The 16,839-nt window shown below is 43.1% G+C and overlaps 1 protein-coding gene across 1 annotated transcript in view; it reads right to left on the reverse strand.

Moving 5' to 3' along the window:
• Positions 1-6,060: 6,060 nt before the first annotated feature.
• The window catches only part of LOC140187605 (protein CASP-like), a 622,913-nt gene continuing 612,134 nt past the window's right edge, over positions 6,061-16,839 (reverse strand). The window contains exons 21-22 of the mRNA XM_072243102.1: positions 16,693-16,773; positions 6,061-6,129 (exon numbers count right to left, since the gene is read on the reverse strand). Of these exons, the coding sequence (XP_072099203.1) occupies positions 6,061-6,129; positions 16,693-16,773 (150 nt within the window). The remainder of the gene's footprint in view (positions 6,130-16,692; positions 16,774-16,839) is intronic.

The following is a 16,839-nucleotide window of genomic DNA, read 5'->3' on the forward strand; positions in this document are numbered from 1 at the left end:
GAGGCTTTGTCAGGCTGCACTGGGAGTATTGTCAACAGTTTTGGGCCCCATATCTCAGAATGGATGTGTTATCATTGGAGATAGTCCAGAGGAGGTTCACAAAGATGATTCCAAGAATGAAGGGGTTAACATATGAGGAGCGTTTGGCAGCCTTGGGCCTGTACTCACAGGAATTTAGAAGAATGCGGTTGGCGGGGGAGAATCTCATTGAAAGGACTAGATAGGGTGGATGTGGAGAGGATGTTTCCTGTGGAGAGGATGTTTCCTATGGTGGGAACAGTCTCAAAATTGAGGGGTGACCTTTCAGAACAGAGGTAAGGAGGATTTTTTTTAGCCAGAGAGTGGTGAGTCTGTGGAATACTCTGCCACATACTGCGGTGGAGGCCAAGTGCGTGGGTATATTTAAAATGGAAGTTGATAGTTTCATGATTGGTCTGGGCATCAAAGGAAATGGTGAGAAGGCAGGTGTATGGGGTAGAGTGGGATCCAGGATCGGCCATGATGGAATGGTGGAGCTGACTTGATGGGCAGAATGGCCTAATTTTGCTCTTATGTCTTATGGTCTTATCTGTCCTGGTGCTCTGATTACCATCCCCCTGCAGCTCTAGTTTAAACCACCAACCACCACACCCTCCCCTGTAGCACTAGCACACCTTTCTGCTACGATATTAGTCCCCCTTCAGTTCAGGTGCAAGCCATCCTTTCTGTTCAAGTCTCACCTTCCCTGGAAGAGAGCCCAATGATACAAAAATCTGAAGTCTTCCATCCTGCATTAACTCCTTAGCCACATTTTAAACTATATGATTTTCCTATTTCTGGCCTCACTAGCATGTTATAAGGGTGGAAATACTGAAATCACACCACTGGAGATCTCTTCCCTTAACGTAGCACTTAACTCCCTGAATTCACTTTGCAGGACCTTGTCACACTTCCTATCCATGTCATTGGTACCAACATGGGCCACAACCTCTGGCTGCTCACCCTCCCACTTAAGAACGCTGTGTACTCAATCTACTATGTCCCAGACCCTGGCACCCAGGAAGCAACAAGCCATCTGGGATTCTTGTTCTCATCCACAGAATTTCCTTTCTGTAAGTTCCTTAAATTACTCTAATTAACTTAGGAGTAGGTAATGGAGGCAGCAGTCAGGGCAGTTGAGTGCTCCGTTTGCAGTATGTGGGAAGTCAGGGACAGCACAATTGTCCCTGATGAATACATCTGTAAAAGGTGCATCCAGCTGCAGCTCCCGACAAACCGAGTTAGGATACTGGAGCTGGAGCTAGATGAACTTCGGATCATTCGGGAGGCAGAGGCAGAAATAAACAGGAGTTACAGAGAGATAGTCACCCCTAAAAGTCAGGAGACAGGTAGCTGGGTGACTGTCAGGAGAGGGAAGGGGAATAGACAGAATGAGCAGAGCACTCCTGTTGCCGTTCCCACCAATAATAAGTACATCGTTTTGGATACAGTTGATGGGGACGACCTACCAGGGACAAGTTGCAGTGGTTGCGTCTCTGGCACCGAGACTGGACCCTCAGCTCAGAAGGGAAGGAGGGAAAAGAGGAGAGCAGTAGTGATAGGGGAACCGATAGTTAGGGGGACAGATAAGAGGTTCTGTGGAAGAGATCGAGAATCCCGGATGGTCCGTTGCCTTCCTGGTGCCAAGGTCCGTGATATCTCGGATCGAGTTCTCAATATTCTCAAGAGAGAGGGTGAGCAGCCGGATGTCATGGTCCATGTAGGGACCAATGACGTGAGGAGAAACAGTGAGGAGGTTCTGAAAGGTGAGTTTAGGGAGTTAGGCACCAAGTTAAAGGACAGGACCTCCAGGATAGCAATCTCAGGATTGCTACCAGTGCCACGTGCAGGCAGGTTTAGAAATAGTAAGATAGCGCAGATCAACGCGTGGCTGAAGACATGGTGCAGGCGGGAGGGCTTCAGATTTATAGATAATTGGGCGGTTTTCCAAGGAAGGTGGGACGGTTTACATCTGAACTGGAGGGGAACAAATATTTTTGCAGGTAGGTTTGCTAGGGAGGCTCCAGTGGATTTAAACTAGATACAAGGGGGAAGGGGGACCAGAGTGTAGGAACAGATGTAGGGGAGAAGGAAGAAAAAAGAGATAGTAAAGTTGTTTGCGCTGTTAGTGATAAACAGAGAGTAAGAGGTGGAAAATTTCTTAAACGCATTTATTTTAATGCAAGGAGCATTGTAAGAAAAGTGGATGAGCTTAGAGCATGGATTGATGCCTGGAAGTATGATGTTGTAGCTATTAGTGAAACGTGGTTGCAGGAGGGGTGTGATTGGCAACTAAATATTCCTGGATTTAGTTGCTCCAGGTGTGATAGATTCGGAGATACAAGAAGGGGAGGTGTTACATTGCTTGTCAGAGAAAATATTACAGTGGTGCTCTGGCAGGATAGATTAGAGGGCTCATTTAGGGAAGCTATTTGGGTGGAATTGAGGAATGGGAAAGGTGTAGTAACACTTATAGGGGTGTATTATAGACCACCTAATGGGGAGCGAGAATCTGAGGAGCAAATTTGTAAGGAGATAGCAGATATTTGTAGTAAGCACAAGGTTCTGACTGTGGGAAATTTTAATTTTCCACACATAGACTGGGAAGCCCATACTGTAAAAGGGCTGGATAGTTTGGAGTTTGTAAAATGTGTGCAGGATAGTTTTTTGCAGCAATACATAGAGGTACCAACTAGAGAAGGGGCAGTGTTGGATCTCCTGTTAGGGAATGAGATAGGTCAGGTGACGGAGGTATGTGTTGGGGAGCACTTCGGGTCCAGTGATCACAATGCCATTAGTTTCAATATAATTATGGAGAAGGATAGGACTGGACCCAGGGTTGAGATTTTTGACTGGAGAAAGGCTAACTTTGAGGAGATGTGAAAGGATTTAGAAGGAGTGGATTGAGACAAATTGTTTTATGGGAAGGATGTAATAGAGAAACAGAGGTCATTTAAAGGTGAAATTTTGAGGGTACAGAATCTTTATGTTCCTGTTAGGTTGAAAAGAAAGGTTAAAAGTTTGAAAGAGCCATGGTTTTCAAGGGATATTGGAAACTTGGTTCGCAAAAAGAGAGGGATCTACAATAAATATAGGCAGCGTGGAGTAAAATGAGGTGCTCGAGGAATATAAAGAATGTAAAAATAATCTTAAGAAAGAAATTAGAAAAGCTAAAAGAAGATACGAGGTTGCTTTGGCAAGTAAGGTGAAAATAAATCCAAAGAGTTTCTACAGTTATATTAATAGCAAAAGGATAGTGAGGGATAAAATTGGTCCCTTAGAGAATCAGAGTGGACAGCTATTTGTGGAACCAAAACAGATGGGGGAGATTTTGAACAATTTCTTTTCTTTGGTATTCACTAAGGAAAAGTATATTGAATTGTCTAAGGCAAGGGAAACAGGTAGGGAAGTTATGGAAACTATGATGATTAAAGAAGAGGAAGTGCTGGCACTTTTAAGGAATATAAAAGTGGATAAGTCTCTGGGTCCGGACAGGATATTCCCTAGAACCTTGAAGGAAGTTAGTGTCGAAATAGCAGGGGCTCTGACAGAAATATTTCAAATGTCATTAGAAATGGGGATGGTGCCGGAGGATTGGCGTATTGCTCATGTGGTTCCATTGTTTAAAAAGGGTTCTAAGAGTAAACCTAGCAATTATCGAACTGTGAGTTTGACGTCAGTAGTGGGTAAATTAATGGAAAGTATTCTTAGAGATGGTATATATAATTACTTGGATAGACAGGGTCTGATTAGGAACAGTCAACATAGATTTGTGTGTGGAAGGTCATGTTTGACAAATCTTACTGAATTTTCTGAAGAGGTTACTAGGAAGATTGACGGGGGTAAAGCGGTGGATGTTGTCTATATGGACTTCAGTAAGGCCTTTGGCAAGGTTTCACACGGAAGGTTAGTTAGGAAGGTTCAATCGTTAAGTATTAATATTGAAGTAGTGAAATGGATTCAACAGTGGCTGGATGGGAAATGCCAGAGAGTAGTGGTGCATAACTGCTTGTCAGGTTGGAGGCCGGTGACTAGTGGTATGCCTCAGGGATCTGTAGTGGGTCCAGTGTTGTTTGTCATATACAGTAATGATCTGGATGATGAGGTGGTAAATTGGATTAGTAAGTATGCAGATGAAACTAAGATAGCTGGCGCTGTGGATAATGAAGTAGATTTTCAAAGCTTGCAGAGAGATTTAGGCCAGCTAGAAGAGTGGCCTGAAAGATGGCAGATGGAGTTTAATGCTGATAAGTTTGAGGTGCTACATTTTGGTAGGATTAATCAAAATAGGCCATACATGGTAAATGGCAGGGCATTGAAGAATGCTGTAGAACAGAGGGATCTAGGAATAATGGTGCATAGTTCCCTGAAGGTGGAATCTCAGGTGGATAGGGTGGTGAAGAAAGCTTTTGATATGCTGGCCTTTATAAATCAGAGCATTGAGTATAGGAGTTGGAATGTAATGTTAAAATTGTACAAGGAATTGGTGAGGTCAAATTTGGAGTATTGTGTACAGTTCTGGTCACCGAATTATAGGAAAGATGTCAACAAAATAGAAAGAGTACAGAGAAGATTTATTAGAATGTCACCTGGGTTTCAGCACCTAAGTTACAGAGAACGGTTGAACAAGTTGGGTCTTTATTCTTTGGAATTTAGAAGGTTGAGGGGGGACTTGATAGAGGTATTTAAAATTATGAGGGGGTTAGATAGAGTTGATGTGGATGGGCTTTTTCCATTGAGATTGGGGGAGATTCAAACAAGAGGACATGAGTTGAGAGTTAAAGGGCAAAAGTTTAGGGGTAACATGAGGGGGAACTTCTTTACTCAGAGAGTGGTAGCTGTGTGGAACGAGCTTCCAGTAGAAGTGGTAGAGACAGGTTCAATATTGTCATTTAAAGTAAAATTGGATCAATATATGGACAGGAAAGGGATAGAGGGTTATGGACTGAGGGCAGATCGGTGGGACTAGGTGAGAGTAAGCATTCGGTATGGACTAGAAGGGCCGAGATGGCCTGTTTCCGTGCTGTAATTGTTATATTCTTGTGGATAAAGTGTAGAGGGCAGTTTGCTCAGGAGAGCACGCGCAGAGCCGCCAGATACCGGCGCCATATTCAAATTCAATATGGTTATATGGTTCCCCTAACCAGCAAATCTCTATTACGATAGCTCGTCTCTTCTCCCCTTCTGAGCCACTGAGCAAATCTCGATTCCAGAGACTGGACCTCTGTGGCTTTCCTCTGCTCGGTCTTTCCCCCCAACAGTATCCAAAGTGGTATGCCTGTTGTTGAGGAGAATGGCCACAGGAGTACTTTGTACTGTGTGCCCTTTCCCTCTCCTGACGATCACCAAGATAACTGTGGCATGCAGCTTAGGTGTAACTACCTCCCTTTTCGGCTTATCAATCCCTCAGCCTCCTGAATGATCTGGAGTTCATCCAGTTCCAGCTCCAACTCCTCAACACTGATTGTTAGAAGTTGCCATTGGATGTACTTCTTCCAGTTGTCAGTGACACTGGAGGTCTCCCTGTCTTCCCACATCCCGCAAGAAGAACATCTCACTACCCTGTCTGGCACCACCTCTGCTCTAAATGTGCAATAAAAATTAAGAAAGAATAAATAATGAAAAAAATACCTATTATGGCCACAGCCTCAACTCCCCACTCCAATACTGGGCCACTCCCACAATGGTCACTCTGCTTAAACTTAACTTCTTTTTATTGGTCCTTGCAAAGTGTCTAATTATGCATAATTCAATGTGTCCTTGGGACTCTGGCATGCAAAAAGTGCCAACTGCTCCCATTCGCTTCTTTTAAACTCTCTCCCCTTCCACTATGGTGCACAAAACTTTCTATTCTGCACCTGATTTACCTTAGAAATTACTACAGCTGTTTACTTATACAATGTCACGCTTTCTGCTGTCCTCCAATCACAATCAAAGAGAACTCTGCATAGAAAAACATCCCAAAATTGGAGTGAACCTGTAGCAAGGAAGCACCATGCTGTGATGAGAAAACTCCCATTTTGGATACCTCTGATGCAATACTCACTTCTTAGCACAATAGGCGACACAGTCTCTGCCCACACTCTCACTCCAGGCCACCTTATACAATACCTGAAAAATAAAGGCATTCAGCTGAGAAATTCAGTGTCATTAACAAAACTCTTAATAAGATACCCAGTACATATTAAATGGGAATATTTTAAGAGAGTACTTCATACTGCTGAGATGCAGGCCATAATTTACAAACATTTATAGACTCAATCAGGAATATGGATTGGAAACCACAAACATTACACCCTGGTTCAAAAAAGAATCTAGGCACCAACAAAGGAACTATGGAATGTAAACTTGGTGATAGGGGAAAGTCTGGAATCATAAATCCCAATTAGCAGTCACTTCAGCAAGAGTTCACTGATTATTATAAACCCGAAATAAAAACTCCTTGTCTGTGTTTACTATGGAGAAGGTCATTGAATGTATGGAATTTAGGGCAGAATTGTGATGCTCTAAAATATATCCACAGTGCAAAAGAGGAGATGCTGACAGGTTGGTGCTGATTTTGGATCCTAAGAGAGATCATTTGTAGAACACCTACGAGATGGCTTTTTTTAGTGCAGTTTGCGGTTGAACCCACTAGGAGATTGGGTTTCATGTAATGAACCTAATTTGATTAGGAAGTTGAAGATAAAGCAGTGAACACAACATGATAGAATTCAGTGTAATTCAAGCATGAGAAGCTAAAGTCAGATGTATCAGTACTACAGGGGAGTAAAGGGAATTACAGAGGTAAGAGATAGAAGCTGACCAAATTTGATTGGAAGGGGACACTAGCAGGGATGACAGCAGAGCAGCATTGGCTGGAGTTTCTGGGAGGAACTGGGAAGGTGCAGGATAGATTTCCAAAGAAGGAAACGTATTCTAAGGACAGTGTAATGCAACCGTGGTTGACAAGGAAAGTCAAAGCCAACATAAAAATAAAAGAAAGGGCATATAATAGAGCAAAATTTAGTGGGAAGTTAGAGGATTGGGAAGCTTTTAAAAATCAACAGAAGGCAACTAAAAAACCATAAGGAGTGAAAAGATGAAATACGAAGGTAAGCTAGTCAATACTATCAAAGAGGATTCCAAAAGTATTTTCAGATATATAAAGAGTAAAGGAGAGGTGAGAGTAGATATTGGACTGCTGGAAAATGCCACTGGATAGGTAGTAACGGGGGACAAGGAAATGGCGGACGAGCTGAATAAGTATTTTGCATCTGTCTTCATTGTGGAAGACACTAGCACTATGCCAGATGTTCGGAAGTGTCAAGGGGCAGAAGTGAGTGCAGTTGCTATTACTAGGGAGCTTGGAAAGCTGAAAGGTCTGAAAATGGACGAAGAGATTGTGGAGGCATTAGTAACTAAATTTCAAGAATCAACAGATCCTGGCATGGTTCTGGAGGACAAGAAAATTGCAAATGTAACTCCGCTCTTCAAGAAGGGAGGGAAGCAGAAGAAAAGAAACTATAAGCCAGTTAGCCCGACCTCAGTAGTTGGGAAGATGTTGTACTGAATTGTTAAGGATGAAGTTTTAGGGTACTTGGAGGCACATGATAAAATGGGCCAAACTGAGCATGGTTTCCTTAAGGGAAAATCTTGCCCGACATATCTGTTGGAATGCTTTGAGAAAATAAAAAGCAGGACAAAGGAGAATCAATGGATATTATGTACTTGGAATTCACAAGGCCTTTGATGGGGTGCCACACATGAAGCTGCTTAGCAAGATAACAGCCTGTGGTATTACAGGTTAGATCATAGGCTGATTGGCAGGAGGCAAAATGTGGGAATAAAGGGAGCCTTTTCTGACAGGCTGCTGGTATAAAGGGAGCCTTTTCCGATAGGCTGCTGGTGACGAGTGGAGTTCCATGGAGATTCGTTTTGGGACCGATTCTTCTTCTCACGTCATATATCAATGATTTTGATGATGGAATTGATGGCTTTGTTGCAAGTTTGCAGATGATATGAAGAAGGTGGAAGGGCAGGTAATTTGAGGAAGGAGAGAGTGTCCACAAGGACTTAGACAGATTAGAAGAATGAGCTAAGAAGTGGCAGATGGAATGCAGGGTCGGAAAGTGTATGGACATGGTAGAAGGAATAAAATTCCATAAGACCTTAAGATACTGGAGCAGAATTAGGCCATTTGGCCCATCGAGTCTGCTCCACCATTTCATTACGGCTGAATCATTTTCCCACACAGCCCAAATCTCTGACCCTGTATCCTTTCATGCCCTGACTAATCAAGAAACTATCAACTTCGGCCTTAAAGATACCCAATGACTTTGTGTCTAAAGCTACCTGTGGCAACGAATTCCGCAGATTCACCACTCTCTGACTAAAAAAGTTCCTCCTCATCTCCGTTCTAAAAGGATGGCCCTCTATTCTGAGGTCCCCTGGTCTTAGACTCTCCCACCATAGAAACATCATCTCCGTATCTACTCTCTTGAGGACTTTCAACATTCGATAGGTTTCAGTGAAGTCATCTCCCATTCTTCTGAATTCCAGTGAGTAGTGGCCCAGAACAATCAAACGCACCTCATAAAACCCATCTTTCAATCTGAGAATCATTTTCGTGAACCTCCTCTGAACCCTCTCCAACATCAGCACAACCTTTCTTTGATAAGGGGTCCAAAACTGCTCACAATACTCCAAGTGAGACCTCACCAGTATGTAAAAAAGCCCTCAACATTACATTGCTTTTCTATTCTAGTCCTCTCAAAATTAATGCTAACGTTGTAGTTGCTTTCCTCACCACCGAATCAACTTGCAAATTAACCTTTAGGGAATCACTTTGCACCTCTTGTTTTTTAAGTTTCTCTCCATTTACAAAATAGTCTACTCTTTAATTTCTTCTACCAAAGTACATGACCATAAACTTCACAAAATTGTATTCCATCCATCACTTCTTTGCCCATTCTCCTAATCTGTCTGAGTCCTTCTGTAGCCTCTCTACTTCCGCAACACTATCTGCCCCTCCACCTATCTTCGTATTGTCTGCAAACTTGGCCACAAAGCCATCAATTCTGTCATCCAAATCATTGACATATAATGTAAAAAGAATCCGTCCCAGCACAGACCCCTGTGGAACACGATTAATCACCAGCAACCAACCAGAAAAGGCTCCATTTATTCCCATTCTTTGTCTCCTGCCAATCAGCCAATGCTTTATCCATGCTAGAATCTTTCCTGTAATACGATGGGCTCTTAACTTGTTAGGCAGCCTTGTGTGTGGCACCTTGTCAAAGGCCTTCTGAAAATCCAAGTACACAACATCCACCAAATCTCCTTTGTCTATCCTTCTTGTTATTTCTTCAAAATATTCCAACAGACTTGTCAGACAAGATTTTCCTTCAAGGAAACCATGTCTATTTTATCATGTGCTTCCAAGTACCCCGAAACCACATCCTGAACAATTGACGCCAACATCTTCCCAATCACTAAGTTCAGACTAACTGGCCTATTTCCTTTCTTCCGCCTCTCTCCCTTCCTGTAGAGTGGAGTGACATTCGCAATATTCAGCCCACCAGAACCACGCTGGAATTAATCGATCCTTGAAAGATCATTGCTAATGCCACCACAATCTCTCAGCCACTTCTTTCAGAACCTTGGGGTCTATACCATCTGGTCCAGGTGACTTATTTACCTTAGGACATTTGTTTCCCAAGAACCTTTACCCCAGTTACGGCAACTTCACACACTTCTGCCCCCTGACACTCCTGAGCTTCCAGCATACCGCTAGTGACTTCCACAGTGAAGACTGATTCAACATATTCATTTAGCTCATCCACCTTGTCTCCTATTACTACGTTTCCAGCATGATTTTCCAACGGACCTATATCTACTCTTGCCTGTCTTTTACATTTTATATATCTGAAGAAAATTCTGGTATCCTCTTTAATATTATTGGCTAGCTTACCTTCGTATTCCATCTTCTGCTTCTTTATGATTTTTTTAGTTGCCGTTTGTTGGTTTCTAAAGGCTTCCCAATATTTAACTTCCCACTAATTGCTGCTCTATTATATGTGCTCTCTTTGGCTTTCATGTTGGCTTTGATTTCTCGTCAGCCACAGTTGTGTCATATCGCCTTTAGAATACTTCTTTCTCAGCACTATCCTCAAAAAAGGGTAGACTATTTCTAAACGGGGAGAAAATTCAAAAATCTGAGGTGCAAAGAGTCTTAGGAGGCCTCGTGCAGGATTCCCTGGAGGTTAACTTACAGGTTGAGTCGGAGGTGAGGAAGGCAAATTCAATGCTAGAATTCATTTTCAGAAGACTAGAATATAAAAGCAATGAATTAATGCTGAGGCTTCATAGGGCCTTGGTCAGAACACACTGGAATATTGTGAGCAGTCTTGGGTCCTTTATCTAAAATGCATGGCTGAAGTATTGGCACAGGGGCAGGGATTCAGATTTCTGGATAACTGGAACCTCTCCGGCCGCTCCGGTGAATGATATCTGTTATTTGTCAAGTAGGGTGCTGTGCACAATCCTGATTTGATGGAGACAGACGTGAGAGTATAGAGGAACATCTGGAAAACTTCTGAAATGCCCGCTTCGCTGCCACTGCAACTGTGTGATCCAGAATCTCTGAAGGAGAAGGCCCTGAGTCCTCGGCTTTGCTTGTTGCTCGGTGGCCGGGGCAGGGTCGAAGCCCTCGGCAGAGGATGGTGCTCGGTGTCGGAGGGCTGGTCGGAGGCTCGAAGTTTTCAGATGGACTCAGAGTCGGCTGTGGTCGGGTGCTTCCAATGCATCGGCAGTTGCCGGCGCCTGAAGGTTTATGGCAGGGAGAACTTCTCCCTTTTGCCGCCTGCTATCGGGTCTAACGGGAGTCGATCGAAACTTTGAGATTTTTTATTTACCGTGCACATGGTCTGCTCTTTATCAAGTTATGGTATTGCTTTGCACTGCTGTAACTATATGTTATAATTATGTGGTCTTGTCAGTGTTAGTCTTTGGTTTGTCCTGTTTTTTTTTGTGATATCACTCTGGAGGAACATTGTATCATTTCTTAATGCATGCATTTCTAAATGACAATAAACGAGGACTGAGTGTCCTCATAATCTAATCTAATCTAATCTTCTGGGGCAGGTGTAACCTGTACAAAAGGGACGGGTCGCGCTTGAATCCAAGGGGACTAATATTCTTGCAGGCAGCTTTACTAGAGCTGTTGGGAGTGGTTTAAACTAGTATGGAAGGGGGATGGGAACCAGTATGACAGAGCTGAGGATGAGCCAGCAGGTTTACATAGAAACATAGAAAACCTACAGCACAATATAGGCCCTTCGGCCCACAAAGTTGTGCTGAACATGTCCCTACCTTAGAAATTACTAGGCCTACCCATAGTCCTCTATTTTTCTAAGCTCCATGTACCTATCCAAAGTCTCTTAAAAGACCCTATCATACCTGCCTCCACCACTGTTGCCGGCAGCCCATTCCACACACTCACCACTCTCTGCCTAAAAACTTACCCCTGACATCTCCTCTGTACCTACTCCCCAGCACCTTAAACCTGTGTCCTCTTGTGGCAACCATTTCAGCCCTGGAAAAAAGCCTTCGACTATCCACACGATCAATGCCTCTCATCATCTTATACACCTACAAGTAGATGATGGGTGTAACATGAACGGAAGAACAAGCCAATGATTGGGTTCAAGTGCAGACAGAGCAAAGAGCTGAATTATACCACAGAAGCAAAATTCAAAAAGGCGAAAAGTGCAGGACTGAAGCTGCTGTACTGAAATGCCTGTAGCATTCGGAATAAGTTGGACGAACTCGTGGCGCAATTAGAGATTGGTCAGTATGATGTTGTGGGCATCACGGAGTCATGGACATAGTTGGGAGTTTAACATCAAAGGATATACTTTGTACCGGAAGGACAGACAGGAAGGCATAGGCGGTAATGTGGGTCTGCTGAAAAGAAATGGAATTATATCTTTAGAAAGAGGTGACATAAGGTCAGAGAATGTTGAATCTTTGTGGATGGAGTTGAGAAGCTGCATGGGAAAAAAAGAACATTATGGGAATAACAACAAACAACACACATCAAAGTTGCTGGTGAGCGCAGCAGGCCAGGCAGCATCCCTAGGAAGAGGTACAGTCGACGTTTCAGGCCAAGACCCTTCGTCAGGACTAACTGAAGGAAGAGTTAGTAAGAGATTTGGAAGTGGGAGGGGGAGGGGGAGATCCAAAATGATAGGAGAAGACGGGAGGGGGAGGGATGGAGCCAAGAGCTGGGCAGGTGATTGGCAAAAGGGATATGAGAGGATCATGGGACAGGAGGATTATGGGAGGATAATGACAGGAGGATTCCCAACATTATGGGAATTACATGTAGGCCTCCAAATAGTAGCCAAGGTGTGGGGTTGAGATTGCAAAGGGAACTGGAAAAGGCATCTAATAAGGATAATGTCACAATTGTAATGAGGCACTTCAAATATGCAAGGGGTTTGTGAAAATCAGGTTGGTGGTGGATTGCAAGATAGGGAATTTGTTGAATGCTTATGAGGTGGCTTTTCAGAGCAGGTTGTGCTGTTCGGGGAAAGGCTATCTTAGATTGGGTTGTGTAATAACCCAGATCTTATTAGGGAGCTTAGTAGGCGGTGATCATAATATGATTGAATTCATACCGCAATTTGAGAGGGAGAAGCACAACTCACATGTATCGGTAGCACAATGGAATAAAGGGAATTACAGAGGCATGAGAGAGGAGCTTGCCCAGTTGGATTGGAGGAGGATACTGGCAGAGATGGCTGAGGTTTCTGGGAATAGTTCACAAGGCGCAAGAAAGATGTCCCTAAGGAAGAAGTTCTCAAATGGCAGGGCTAGGCAACCATGGCTGACAAAGGAAGTTAAGGACTGCATAAAAGCCAAGGAAAAGGCATATGGGGTAGCAAAAGTGAGTGGGAAGTTGGATGATTGGGCAGCCTTTAAAATCCAACAAAAGGCAACTAAAAAAAAATATTAAGAAGGGAAAAGATGAAATATGAGGGCAAACTAGCCAATAATACAAAGCAAAATATTAAAAGTTTTTTCAGTTATATAAAGAGTAAAAGGGAGATGAGAGTTGATATTAGACCACCGGTAAATGATGCTGCTGAGGTAGTAGTGGAGGACAAATGAACTTATTAAGTACTTTGCTTCAGTCTTTACTGTGGAAGATACTAACAGTATGCCAGAGGTCTGAGAGTGTCACGGAGCAGGAGTGAGTACCTTTGCTATTACAAAGGAAAAAGTGCTAGGCAAACTCAAAGGTCTTAAGGTGGATAAGTCACCTGGACCAGATGGACTACATCTCAGAGTCCTGAGAGAGGTTGCTGAAGAGATAACAGATGCATTGGTCATGATCTTTCAAGAACCACATGATTCTGGCATGGTCTCGGAGGACTGGACAATTGCAAATGTCACCTACCCCAGTCTTCAAGAAGGGAGGAAGGCAAAACAAAGGAAATTATAGGACAGTTAGCCTAACCACAGTGGTTGGGAAAGTGTTGGAGTCTATTATTAAGGATGATGTTTCGAAGTACTTGGAGCTTAATGATAAAATAAATCAAAGTCAGCATGGCTCTGTAAAGGGAAATCTTGCTTGACAAATCTGTTAAAGTTCTTCGAGGAAGTAACCTGCAGGGTGGACCAAGTGTATGTCATTTACTTAGATTTTCAGAAGGCATTTGATGAGGTGCCACACATGAGGCTGCTTAACAAGATAAAATCCCATGGCATTACAGTAAAACTACTGACATGGATAGAGGAATGGCTGACAGGTAGGAGGCAGCAAGTGGGAATAAAGAAGGCCTTTTCTTGTTGGCTGCCAGTGACCAGTGGTGTTCCTCAAGGATTTGTATCGGGCGGCTACTTTTTATATTGTTTGTCAATGATTTAGATAATGGAATTGATGGCTTTGTGGCAAAGTTTGCAGATGATACAAAGATAGGTGGAGGGGTAGGTAGTGCTGAGGAAGCAACACAATTGTAGCAGGACTTAGGCAAATTGGAAAAATGGCGAAAAAAGTGGCAGATGGAATACAGTGTTGAGAAATGTATGATAATGCATTTTGGCAAAAGGAACAAAATTATCAAAATGGGGAGAAAATTCAAACATCAGAGCTGCAAAAGGTCTTAGGAGTCTTCATACAGGACTCCCAGAAGGTTAATTTGCAGATTGAGTCAGTGGTAATGTGGCATTTATTTCAGGGGCATCGAATATAAAAGCAAGGAGATAATGCTGAGGCTTTATAAGACACTAGTCAGGCTGCACTTGAAGTATTGTCAACAGTTTTGGGCCCCATATCCCAGATAGAATATATTGTCATTGGAGAGAGTCGACAGGAGGTTCACGAGGATGATTCCAGAAATGAAGGGGTTAACATATGAGGAGCATTTGGCAGGGCCTGTACTCACTAGAAATTAGAAGAATGTGGGGGGAATCTCACTGAAACTTAGTGAATGTTGAAAGGACTACAAAACATGTATGTCCAGAGGATGTTTCCTTTAGTGGGGGTATCGACAACTAGAGGGCACAAGATTGAGGAGTGACCTTTCAGAACAGGGGTAAGGAGGAACTTTTTTAGACAGAGAGTTGTGAACATGTGGAATGCTCTGTCACAGACGGCAGCGGAGGCCAGGTCCGTGGGTATATTTGAGGTGGAAGTTGATCTCTTCCTGCTTGGTCAAGCCATCAAAGGAGATGATGAGAAGGCAGGTATATGGAGCTGAGTGGGATCTGGGATCAGCCATGATGGAACAGTGGAGCAGACTCGATGGGATGAACGGCCTAATTCTGCTCCGATGTCTGATGGTCTAAAGGACGTGCTGTCATTGGGGAGGTTCAAAGAGGTTCTGAAAGGCTTATCATATGGAAGCTCTGGGACTGTACATGCTGGAATTTAGAAGAATTTCAAACCTTTCATATGTTGAAAGGCCTAGATAGAATTAATGTGGAGAGGATGTACCCTATAGTGGGAGAGTCTCGGACCAGAGGACACAGCATCAGTAGGGGTATGTCTGTTTAGAATGGAGATGAAGAAGAAATTCTTTATTTACAGGGTGATGAATCTGCAAAATTAGGTGCTACTGGCAGCTGTGGAGGCCAGCTCATTGAATGTACTTAAGGCAGATAAGTCAGAGCATGAAAGGTTATGGGGAGAAGGCGGGAGGAAGGGAAATGGATCAGCCATGATCAACTGGTGGAGCAGACTTGATGGGCCGAATGGCCTAATTCTGCTCCAATGTATTATGGTTCTAACACTGGACAGGCCATTTGCCTAAAATGTTGTGCCAATCTTGATGCAATTTTATGTACAGTCAGTTTATGGACATACTATCAATCTCTCCGTATAAGCTATCTGATGTATTTATATTTATTGTGGATTTTTTATTATTATTGTGTTCCTTTATCTTATTGTGTTTTTTTGTGCTGCATTGGATCTGGAGTTACAATTATTTTGTTCTTCTTTACACTTGTGTACTGGAAATAACATTAAACAATCTTGAATCTTCAGATGAAATGGCCTCTTCCTGAGCATCAACCATATCCCTCCCTACAGTTCATACTGTTGCGTCCATCTAAAAGCCCCTTAAACTCCACCAAAATGCCTACTTCCACAAAGCACTTGTAACACATTCCCTGCACTCTGTGTAAAAACACCACCATGCTCTTGAACTACCCCATCTTGAAAGCATATTGTTTTGTGTTTGACATTCCTACCTTGGGGGAAAAGATCCTGTGTACACTATCTATGCCTCTCAAAATTAAAAAAAGAGCCCTGTCAGGTCTCCTCTTAGCCTCTGACACTCTGGGAAGAACAATCCAAGTTTGTCCAACCTTTACTTCTAGCTCATCCCCTCCAATCCAGACAGCAACCTGGTAAACTTTTTCTGCACACTCTTTACAGTCTCCTTGTCTTCTCTATAACGGGGGGGCGATCAGAACAGCAGACAATATTCCAAGTGTACTCTGACTTACATTATATATAGCCGCACCATGACTTCCTTACTGTTGTACTCAGCATCCCTACCAATGAAGAAAAGCCTTTGTTACCACCTTGTCCACTTGTGTAGCCATCTTCAGTGAAGTCTGGACATAGACTTCAAGATCGCTCTGTACCTCAGTGCTAATAATGGGTCTACCATTACCTTTATACTTTCTCTTTTCATTTGCCCTCCCAAAGTGCAATACTCACACTTGCCCAAATTAAACTCCATTCTCTGCCCATATCTGAAACTGATTTATATCCCAATATGTTCTCCGATAGTCATTCACACTGTCCACAACCCCACCATATCTTGTGACAACCACAAGTTCGCCAATCCACCATTCTACATATTCATTGACATACAATTGAAGACACAATCACTATTAACACTTTTAATCACAGACCTCCAACCAGAATAATGGCCTTCCAACTCCTACTCTCTGCCTTCTATGAGCAATTCACCCTGCATCCCATGCATTTTTTTCTTCTTGTTCAACCTACCCTGAGGAACCTTATCAAATCCCTTAATACAGTCCGGGCCAATATCATCCACTTGCTTTCCCATCAACATCCTCACAATGTCCCCTAGGTATCCAATCAAATCCCATGAGCATGTGATCAACTTCCTGTCACATCCCAGAAAGCATGTGAAGTTAGAATCTACTCACAAGGAAGACAAGGCAGTGCAGCAGCAGAGTATAGAAAAAGGCGATGGTCCGAGCCAACTTGCTTGACAGGATGATGCGGCCCTTGAATAAAGAAGAAACTTAGACAGTGATCAGAAAGCATGAGTTCCCCGACTTGAACACAGTTGT

This window comes from Mobula birostris, chromosome 25 (genome assembly GCF_030028105.1).
Source record: "Mobula birostris isolate sMobBir1 chromosome 25, sMobBir1.hap1, whole genome shotgun sequence".
In the NCBI taxonomy this organism is placed as follows: Eukaryota; Metazoa; Chordata; class Chondrichthyes; order Myliobatiformes; family Myliobatidae; genus Mobula; species Mobula birostris.